This window comes from Monopterus albus, unplaced genomic scaffold, assembly GCF_001952655.1.
Source record: "Monopterus albus unplaced genomic scaffold, M_albus_1.0 scaffold59.1, whole genome shotgun sequence".
In the NCBI taxonomy this organism is placed as follows: domain Eukaryota; kingdom Metazoa; phylum Chordata; class Actinopteri; order Synbranchiformes; family Synbranchidae; genus Monopterus; species Monopterus albus.
In genome coordinates, this window is record NW_018127939.1 from 1,888,524 (window position 1) to 1,900,227 (window position 11,704).

An 11,704-nucleotide genomic window follows, 5' to 3' on the forward strand; every position below is an offset into this window, starting at 1 on the left:
AGAGACAAAGGCTGCACCTGGCATTCATCGGCTCCCATGCTCACCTGGCTGGGCCTGAGGAAGTTGAGGCTAATGTTTGGGTAACGTGTGGTAGGATCCACGCTGTACTGACTGAAGTTTTTACTGACGTTTTCTGGTGTGGTCTGGGGCAACAGACGGTATATACTTTCCCTAAAGAGAACAAATTTTACAAGATGTAACATAATCCCATTCACTATATAGGCAGAGTCCTATTAGTGGGAGGAAAATATCAGAGGAAACTACAGCAATACATAAAGAAGTCATGTTAACAGTGTTATCAAGGGCCACAGAGAGTTACTGCAGAACTCACATTCCATTCAGTGCTTATGCCTGTAGCCTCTTATCCAATTAATACTATCAGAGGTGGCGCTGATGCTTGAAATCACATACAGGCACATTTCTTAGAAAAGCACTTGGAGATAAAAGGGTGTGTCTGAAGTGAGAGAACATGTGTGTGTATGTAGCTATGTGCCCATGAGTGTTTGAATGCAGGTACAAAAACAAAGTAGTTTGGTGTGTATGCATCCACAGCCTCACCTCTCAGCCAGCACCTCAAGAGGGGTTCTTCCCTGAGCCCAGCTCTTCACCATCCAGCCCGAGTCCATGGCTGCCAAGAATCCTCGGGCGATGCCAGTGCCCATGGGCCAGAAGGGCTGGAGACAACATCGAACGCCACATTCAACAACCAAATACGGTCACAGAAGAAGCAAAAACATAAAAAAAAACTGTGACCCAATATCTAAACTTGAATTTAGATAAAATAAAACATTAACACGTAATCTCCTGGAAGTCTCTCAAAACCTCCACTGTATCTCTCACCTCCAACAGGCTATCACCGACTAGCGCCACCAGCAGCTTATGGCCATTACGTTGGCGCACCATGGCGGCATTCTCTGAGGCATACATGCAGGTAAAGTCAAACATGGCTACATCAGGTTGGCCATAATGGTTGATGGCAAAGTCCAGTGTGGGCAGCTGGTGGCTGGTGGAGAAATCCGCAGCCTCACGGGCGTAAGACAGCAAGGCAGCCTGGTCTACATTAGCCCTGGACAGCAGCATCTCTGTGTCTGCATAGTCCTACAGCAGAAATCAGAGCATGAAATGAGACTAGAAGAGGCACTAGGATAAAAACTATTAAAAGTAGTGATGTCTAGAGAAATGTAATCAAACGCTCAGAGCACGAAACATCAGTAGTTCTCAGCATACAAGAGAAAATTGCTTGCAGCTGTTGCAGAAAGCTGAAGATGAAGACATCAACTACAAATCATCATCTAGAAAGACTGGAAGCAAAATAGTTTAGAATATCCTCTTTCTAAGTGGGAAAGCAAAGACACAAATGGTGGGAAGGTTTATATGTAGAAGGCTAAATTTTCAGTGGCCATGACACAAGTTAAAATAATGAGTTTGCTAAGCTCAACAGTATATGAAGGATAAAATGCAAAATCCTGGAAATTTAAAGGAATGGAATCTTATCTTTGGGCTATTTTTACATAATATTATTTATGCAATAAACAGTTGCACTGGATTCATAAATGTGTCCATTTAAAAATCTTATCTTATTTTACATCCTATCATAATCAGAGATGTTATGTATGTTAGGGATTCTAGCATGACAATTAATGCAAGACTATATAAAAACAAAGCATCCTCTGGTATGGTGAAAGAATGAGTAAACATTAACAACTTGATTTGTCTGTGAAATCATTTTAATCTAATACCTGACTGTGCAACAGAGAGACACGTTCACTTGCAGTGGAATGACCTGTACTGAACATCAAATCACTGCAACCTTTCAGAGTGACATGTTTTCATAGAGGGCGGCGAGAGGAACATTGTTCCACCTTCAAGCTCCCTGGTTCTCTACTGCCAGGCTGCTGGTGGTGGTAGGGATTGTGGGTAAGAGGAATGGTAGGGTAGTGGAAGATATGAATGGGGGAGGGGGGGTGTTTTCTGATTTGCCTTGAACTGTGTGGACTCCCCACCCTTCTGCTTACTCTTCCACCCTTCCTTTCGCCATTTCCAAAGGGCAAGGCAGAGTCATTTTCATCGCTATAAAAAGGATCCATCTAGGACTTTCCATCAAAAACCAGTTGTGCGTTGAGTAAGTTATGCAATTATTAACATGTGCCCTCTGGCGTCAGACCGCCAAAACCTCATTAATGTCATCAACACAGACTTGCACACACATGCAGTGGGATAACAAAACATATGGCACAACCGTGTACATTTAAGACAGCTAAAATTACCTGAAAAAAAGGGATGATTGTGGTTTGTAAGAATGTTCATTTCAGAGACTTTTAAGGCAATTTAGAATCCCCCACAATCATGGTGCACCTTCAGTAATATTTTTGAAGACAGACATGTAAAAAGGTCTTTCCAGTTTCCTGTGGAAAGGGGCCAGAGAAAGGAAACTACCGTGCACATTGAAGACAAAAGCACTCAGCAAGTGTGCTTGAGTTGGCAGTTTGTTCCTGAACACTGTTGGCTTGGTGAGACCATTAGGCTGATACTGGGTGAAACCAGAGAGGATAAAAGACTGAAAGAATGGAAGAGAGTGAGTCAAAAAGACAGAAAGAGGCAGACTTCTTATTTTGTTGGGGTGTGTGTGTGTGTGTGTGTGTGTGTGCATACAGCCTCTGTGTCTACCACAGAGAAACTGAATGGGATTCAACAATTGTCTCTCAAAAACACACACAGACAGACCACAGTGAGATCTAAGCTTTGATCACTCACACGCAGAATGACTCCCTTCTCCAGCAGGCTCTGTTTCTTGGCAGTCATCACAAAGTAGTGCGTGTCATCCTTGTAGTAGACAATGTTTTCCAGGTCAATACCTAAAAAAAAAAACACAACAGAAAGTCGTATTGTTATATATCAAAACAAAATACTTTTACTTATTGCCATAACTTATTGTCATACAGTCTAATTTTTTTTTTGATTTAGTGGGATATAAGACTGCTGTGTTTATGTATAAAGCCAGGAACAATTTATTACCTGGTGGAATTCAAAAACTATTTAATGAAAGGGAAGGGGGATACAATTTAAGGGGTCAGTTAAATTTAAAAATTCATGCTATACGTACAACCAAAAAAAAATTTTGTATTTCCATAAGTGGGGTAAAACTATGGAATAATTTAAGTGTGGACATAAAAAATAGTAACAGAATTGATGAGTTTAAACATAAATATAAAGGTATGTGTCAATCAAGATATATGCAAGAACAGGCTTAATGATTAATTAGATGGAACATTGTGGGTGTGGTGTATGAATGTTAATACTTTGTAATAATTCTTTAGTATATTACTTGTGTGGTGTAGAAGAGAATTATTTACTGCTTGCAAACCAATGATGGTAAGATGATGTCATGGGGTAGGACTGGATACGTCTGACTTCTTCCTACTCCGTTCAAGCATGTACTAGGTATAAGTAAATTGATATTGGATTATGTGTAAAATTATGTGTGTTGACATATCGACTGTCTTTACATGCTTGAAAGAATAAATCAAATCAAATCAAAAATCAAAAAAAAAATAACCAACTGTCATGTTGTCATTAGAGGAGCAATCAGACGACTCGGAGCACATAACCAAAACCACAGGGACACTGTCACGTTAGCTTGGCATCAAACCTCATGTGAAGCGCTTTAATTGGATGAGCTGACAAATCCTGAACTGTGGTCAAAAGATGGATTTCTTTTTGTCCCTGCTTCATGAAGATCTTACAATTCTGAACTCCAAAAAAAAAAAAAACAGTTTTTCCTAATGCAGTATCCTGAGGTATTTATTATGATATAGTTACCTGAAAAAAAGGAAGATACTATAAAATCCCTAAGCTTCTGTTTGTTGCAGATTGGAGCTGTGACAGACCTGTTGCTTCTCTGAGGTCTTGAAAGAACTTCTGGTTGAAGATGAACGCCACGCCGCTGATCTCCTCAACCTTTGCCTCTGCTGTTGTGTTCCTGTTGATGAAATTAGCAGTGATGGCGATGGCAAGCTTGCCTCGGAACTCTTTACGCCGAAACCCTAAGGATTACAGGAAGAAAGTAAACAATGTGTAAGGTCAGGAATCAGGGTATAAAGACCTGAACTGAGATAATATAAATTCAAACAGCTTCTAAAAAAAAGAAGAGCAAAAAAGAAAGTAAATCACCAAAGCTGTTTAATGTTCCAGCTCATATTTGACCTGGAACATTAAACTACAACATATCAAGCACTGCAAATACATAGTATACATCATAAATGCAACCAGATGTTCTGTATCATAAACAACTGCCTAGGTTTACAGGCTATGTGAATGCAGTTGATAGTTATCCCAAAGGAACTCTGCTGCTTCCCCTCACTGATGCAGCAGTCAGTAGTACAGAGAGGGGTCAGGTACTCTACTCCACAGGGGTTCCCCTTTGCCACTGCAGCTGTATGTGAGGCCTCAGCACTCATAAAGGAAACAGACAGCCAATTCAACAATTCCTATTCTGCTCCGCTGACAGAGCAAACACTGTCTGAAGTTGGACGTTATGGCCGGCGACAAACAAACACACATGTTCACAAATGCTCATTCACACGTGAGGAACATCGGGGGGTCAGGCATCCAAACCACAGCTGTAAACATGACATCATAGTCACTCTGACTGACCTCCAAGTCCGCTTAGAAAAAACAAAACAAACAGTACTGTTTATGCTTTTCTTGTTTAGTCGAGGAAAATCCGCATTACTGATGCATTTCTTCCAGTCTGCACATGTGAACTCGCCTGGTAGTGTGTTTCTCCTTCCATCTGCTCCAATGATGACATCAAACTCCAGCTCACTGACAGGGTGTGTCCTAGGGTGGACCTCGGCCCTCCAGCCTATCCCTAAGAAAACAGAGCGTGTGTAATAAGGCAGAAATGCATCACATGAGCCAGGCTTAGAGCCTCTGACAGACAGTTCTCTGATGAAACACATGTCCAGTTTCTATTCACTTCTCTTGGGTTTGTTTGGCAGCAGTTTTCTCACTTACTTTCACTTTCTTGATCTTCAGGGGGCTCAATGAGACCCTTGAACTCCACATTGACATGGATCTCAATGCCCAGCAGGAGAGCCACTTTGAGCAGCATTAACTGAAGTTGACGAATACCTACAATGCAGAGAAGGAAAGAAAACGTGAATTGGATGCCAACAACAAAACCCACAAAACACAACAAATCCTACAGAAAAATAGTTCACGTATGTTAAGTAGTGTAGGCAAAGGAGAGTGATATTTGTCATGTCCACTCACTGATGTGATCAATAGCGCCGGCGCAAAACTTTCCATAGAACTTCTTGGCTCCGAGGCCCCTGAGATCCTGAATGGTGAAGGGCCAGAGGTGCAGCACGTTGTTCCTGGAGAAGGCATCTCTCTTCTCCAGCAGCACCACTTTGGCCCCCAGGAAAGCCAGCTCAATGGCTGTACGTAAGCCACATGGCCCCGCACCAATAATCAGACACTAGAGACAAAGAGACACTGGTGTTGAAATGATGTCAACTATACTGTGCACATGGAAACACAAGTCAGAGTCAAGGCTTTTACCACAGGCTAAAAACCCACCGCTACAGAATGCACCTTGACATCCCATGCTAACATTTCTATCTCACACCTAACTTCTTTAAAAAGAAAAAAAGCAACAGTAATGTAACTCAGATGTTGAATTACAAGAGGAGCACTTCCCATGTTTGATGAGAACCAGCTCTTGTTGTTTTGGCATTTGAATGCACTTATTCTAAGTGAAAAACACAAAACGTTTGCCAAATATTGCCAAAAAAAAATTTATAAAATATTTTCAATTTGTAATTATGGATGATTGAGTGTAGACTGATTGGAATACATGGAACTTTTATCACTTTTAATATTAAATCTAAACACAAGTAGGTGTGGAACACATGACGAGAGCCAAAAACTTTCTGAAGCCTCTGAATAAAGCAGTCCCCCCCCCACCAAACACACACACACACACACACACACACACACACACACAGGTGGGGCTGGGAAAAAATAACAACACATTATAATATTGATCCCTTGACACTGAGGATCAGATTTTAGCTCTCACTAAACTGAAGCCACTAACAAGCAAAGCTGTTCTTAAATGTATGGTGACATCTGCTAATGCAGGCTTACTTTTGAGTTGGCACAGGCGCGGCCCTTCTTGTACTCCTTATGGCTGACCCTCTTGTCTAACTTGGCCCAGAGAGCCTTGGCCTTCCAGTAGTTGAGTTTGGACTTCAGTTTGTGATAGAAGACCCTGTACTCGATGGGCTTGACCTCCAGGTGCTCACACAGCTCCTGGAAGGCCTTGAGTGTGCCCTTACATGTGGTTGCCTGGACAAAGTTGTCAAAGAGGACATGGGACTGGTTTACCCCATCTCCTCCAGTTGCACCAGCAACTCGATCCCCCATGGTCCAGACAAACACAGGGCTGTGAGGGCCCTTCACCCCCCAGGCAGGGGCCTCTGGGTCCACCCGCAGCCCTGGAACACGCTGCCTCTGGTGGAGGGCTTTAACTCCCAGGCTCAGGCATCTTCATTCTGTCAACATGAGAAAGAGAAGTAACAGCGACTGAATCACAGAAGAGAATTCAACATTCTGCTACAAAGGTTTGTCTTGTATAAAACATTACCACGTTATAATGCAGAAAAGCAAACTCACAAGATTACAGCTTTTAAATGCACAAATCCACACTGTCCAGTCCAACATAAACAGAAATGTTAATTATAGAGACTATATGAACTTCCTGATCGATGCAAAGACCAAGCTTCTTCTGGTGCCATTTTGTATGGACCCTAAACTAACTAAACACCCATATGTATAATGGCAGGTCAGATAAGCAATAATAAGCAGCAACTGGGGATAAAGACCAGGTCATTTAAGATCTCACTCTCATTCTTATAGAGCGACACAACCTCAGAGTGCTTCTTACCTATCTAGGGATGAGGCTGCCAGACACAGGAAAGGCATTGAACCCACACAAAGCCAAACAGGAAACACACAGGGCACAAGTGTGTAGACATGGCACAGCATCACTCCAGATAGTTGAAATAGCCAGTTCGTCCCAAAATACTGTAAAACAAAATATAATCCTAGCTGTCGTGCTGTCATCACTGGGATTCTTGGACTAATTCTGAGTGTATTTAGTATTATAAACAGCCTTCATCACTCAGGTGAAGACAGGACCCAGTTACTGAAACAGTGAGTAGTAGTAAAAAGAAACACTAAAACATTAACACTACTAATAGCTTGAGCTTTATGTGCCACTGTATAAATTGTTGAGCTACTTCATGAAAACCCAGTGTAGCCCCAGTCCCAATGGTAACACATAATGAAAGAGGGCAGGTACGTGGGTCAGCGAGCCTCCTTTTCACACCCTGCCAACTCCTCAGTTCAGTACAAACAGCAGAGGCTCCGAATCTGGCTCTGCCTCAGTCAGTCAGGATGAAGGTTTTAGCACTTTCAGAGACGGGAAAGGACCCTTTCCAAGCGTTTAAATAACCAGTTACATCACTTCCTCTCTCAGTGTACAGGCATGGCAGAAAAAACACACACACACAAAATGACAATCTGCACCTGGAGCAGTTCTGTAAAGTCTGTGGTTATGTATGAACATAACACACACACACACACACACACACACACACACACACACACACACACCTGTGCTTGATAAATCATCTGTAACAAACCCCTTGTGATTTCATTTTTATAGTTTAGGGGCCATTATGCAAAATACAGTCGAGCAGTAGTTCCTCTGTATGACAAACATTGATTGAAAAACAAAAAACCAAAACAAAATAAAGACGCTCTGATCCATTTGGTATCAGCTGCATTCAGCCAATGTTCATTCCACATGAATGCAACTGATGGTCCTTAATTCACATAGCAATAAAAACAGCCGGATGATCAAAAGTAGAAGAGGTAAAAAACATCACTCAAACAGTTATGAGGCATCCAAAGGCCGTTCATCTCCACAAGAAGTTAAGTGAGGTGCAGTCAGGTTTGACGTTTCAGCAGTCTGGCGTGCAGTGGGCTGACAGATAAAGGACAATTTCCAGCTTATTTTCTGAACAAAACTGGGCCGGTGTGTTGGCCACAGACTGTCACTAGTCCTTTCTTGGCACGTGCCACCTTAGCCATGAAGTGTGCAACTCCAACAACAAGCCACAGTGAGATTCAAGATTCACGTGTAGCATCAGATGAACTGGTAACTGCAACACTACAATGGCATCTTTTGGTTGACTACTCATGTCTAAAAGAGATTATGCTTTGGATATCCCATTACTTTTGATATGATATGATAACTAGTAATAGAGTGGTATTCTGTATAATATGACTGAAGATCAATGAGACCAAATGCAACCCTATTATTTTCATTATCTGACGTAATGGATTAATCATTTGGTCCAAAAATGTCAGAAAATCTGTTTATAAAAAGGCCATCACAATTTCCAAAGTCCAATTTGACATATTGAACTTTCTTTTCCAGCAGTTTCATTAACATCATAGACCAAGAAAGCCATCAGAAATTCCCATTTGGGAAGCTGGAAGCTGGAACCAGGTTTATACCAGACAGGCATCATTTCATCAGTTGATGAATTCTCCTCAAACCCAAAAGCCTGACAAGAGCTTCCTAAAATAAAGCAAGCCTAAAATTGAACACCTATATTCTTACACTCCTTGCTGTTCTGAAGGTTAATGACAGAAGACGAGCATGCCAGCATGTAGCACAGTAGAAGAAAACAGGTCACCTCAAACTCCCTATTCAAAGGAACAGGAACTTGGAAAATGTCAATGGTAAAATCAAATCTTTTGCAAGACCTAACTTTAGTCTGTGGCTATCCTCTATGGTCTCAGCAGGGAGAAGTGATTTCCTATTCACACTGGTTAAGGAGACACATTACAGACCAAGTGGGGGAAATGAGTAGGTAATATACGACACACTTCTGAGAGCTTGACTGACATGAACATGCTGACATGTACAGTGTGTGTGTGTGTGTGTGTGTGTGTGTGTGTGACCTGTCAAAAGATGGTGCATCTCAGACAGACCCTGCTGTAGCCCAGCTTAACTAGAATTTGAATAATAGTAGCCTCCTGCAAAAACCCATATGTCCACTTTACAGGAGACGCTGTGTTTCTGTTAGAATGGTGACAAAGATGGGAGTTAGGGGTTATGTAAATAATCAACTGAAATATTTAGACAAAATCTTATCTTCTTCTACAATACTACAAATCCAACCAAACAGTTTAGAGAAAGAAAAACAAACAAAAAAAAATCAAAACCACTTTGGCTCAGCACCAACTCAACATGTTCTGACATCTGGATGAGCTGTAAGAAATTCACACATTCAGAGAATTCACACCAGGATTACACACATGCATGCAAACATTTCCACACAGCATGCCTGTGCTGTTCACTGGTTGTATTAAATCATCCACCAGTTTAAAAACAGAGCCAGAATTAGGCCGCTAAGCTACACATTTGACAGCACAGTTTGAATGAAATAAACTTTGGTAAATAAGTATACTGTAAATTACAATTAATCTACACCACTGTAGCTTATGCTATTGGCATTTGTCTTGTTTTGGTTCAGTAATAAAGTAATAAAGAATGGGGGACATATAGGTTTCCCAAACAGGACATCTTTCCCATCAGTAGACTACTAAGGAGAATCTGAGGAGCTTGGTTTGGCTTCTCCCTGGCCAGTAAAAACATCTCACAAGTGTTGAGGTAAACAACTTAAGTAAATTGCTTATCTTCCATAGTGATATAGAGTAACTGGGACTGTGAGCTTGTGTGTTTCTGTTAGCGTGTACCAGTAAACAGCATTTTGCCCTTCATCAGTCTCCCGCTCGGGGATGACTGATGCTCAGAGGACACCATGGAGATGAAAGTAATATCCTGGCCTGTCTCCTCCTCTGATTCTCTGCCCTGAGGGGTGGATATCATCACAACAGTCAGTCAATCTTGTAGCACACCAAACCCAATTTACCAGCTCTAAAACCCTGTAATAACAGCTGGATTTGACAGTTTTATGACTCGGCTTATTTCTTCCCGTTTGCTTTAAGAAGACCACCATCTTGTCTTTGTTGTTCAGAGTTAATGATCACCTCAACATATCCTGCTTGTATGACCGACGCTGGAGATGGCTGCATTACACTACGAATATAATGCTAATTACAGAGCAATGCAGCAGCAGGTGTGGTCTATTCAGGGGCTGCCTGTAGGCTGCGAACAGATCCGACTGACAACAAAAGTAGAGCAGTTAACTCAAATTTTAAAGGAACAGCTTGTGGAAAAATACATTTCTTGCTGAGCCTGGCTCTGTGTAAAGGTAAAAAGATGTAAATATCTGAATACCACAGTGCTGAAAAGGTTGGGTCAAAGTTCGGATTACTCAACATTTATCGCCAACTAGTCAGACAACTGATTAATGGTTTAATTAAGTCATTTGTCAACACTTGTAGGTTGAAGCTTCTGAAGACTGGCAGCTTTTTTGTGTTTTATATTGTTGTAATTTCTGTGGGTTTAAGACTGTTTGTTGGACAAAGTGGGCAAAATGGAGATTTAGATTTTAGTCTGGAAAATCCGGACTGATGGTTTAGACAGTTTTCTGACATTTCTAGACCAAACAATGAATCAGAAACTAAACTGATTAATTAAAATGACCATAATGTCTATGAATCTAAAACCTGGTTTAACTTATTCGTGTGCTGTAGAGTTCCGTTGTTATCCTATTAAAACTATTAAAAACATAGCAATGTGAGCCACACAGCCGCACTGGGTGACATGTTTCTTCCTCAAAATAACAAAAGCCCATCTTTAAAGAAAAAGAAACAGCTAAAAAGGCTAAGAACATCACTTTTTTACAGTCTCTGAAGTAAGAAAGCGTCAGCTGTGCGTGATTTCTGCTCTGTTTACACTACCCCGCTAGCTTCTCATTCCCTGCTCGATTCCTATTCATTACGGCCAGCACACGAAATTCATTGTTGGTGTTAGTCCCTGTTTGGGATTTGTAGAAAATAACAAAATCACCAGCTTTATCCTACAACAGCCATATATTTGACATTCTGTCATCATCCTTGTGTAACCATCTTGTACTACAGATATCTGTTTACAGCCCTTCAGCTTTCACTTTATCACATGCCTACAGCCACTGCAGTGTTAATGTGACACACAACTGACCTTGATAGTGAAATTCTCATTTCCAATGAGAAAGAATTTCATCATCAAAATGATGTTTGAGTGGAAGCATGTGTCCTATACACAGCTCCGTGTGGCAATTCACTGCAAACAAATTGCAGGAAAACAAGTTCAATCATAAAATTAGACTGTTACACAACAAGAATCAGATTCTAATTTCTTTGTCTATATTCTTTTATTAATATTTCAAAAAGCCTGAACCTTTGGTGTGAACGCGCATCATAACCACCTGCTTGCAAACCACAACTGTAAACATGAGGCAAGAATGTGGAGCCTGAGGTAAAAACTCTTAAAACTAAGTCATAGTTCAACAGCATAGTGTGATGTTATGATGAGCGGTGTTATAAAGAATAAAGCCTATTAACACTGGTGTCAAATGCATGTTTGTCTTCACCTGGAGATTAAATCAAGCAGAAATATAATTACCTGAAGTGACAGTAATAATGGACTGTCATGCCAAACATCACCAGTGAATGT

The 11,704-nt window shown here is 41.1% G+C and overlaps 1 protein-coding gene across 1 annotated transcript in view; it reads right to left on the minus strand.

The window, feature by feature from the left end:
- The window catches only part of mical3a (microtubule associated monooxygenase, calponin and LIM domain containing 3a), a 91,097-nt gene that overhangs the window by 42,114 nt on the left and 37,279 nt on the right, over window positions 1–11,704 (minus strand). Inside the window, 9 exon segments of the mRNA XM_020602927.1 lie at window positions 45–171; window positions 559–674; window positions 841–1,098; window positions 2,755–2,855; window positions 3,888–4,043; window positions 4,769–4,870; window positions 5,017–5,133; window positions 5,275–5,482; window positions 6,154–6,560. Coding sequence (XP_020458583.1) covers window positions 45–171; window positions 559–674; window positions 841–1,098; window positions 2,755–2,855; window positions 3,888–4,043; window positions 4,769–4,870; window positions 5,017–5,133; window positions 5,275–5,482; window positions 6,154–6,432 — 1,464 coding nt within the window. The 5' untranslated portion in view covers window positions 6,433–6,560.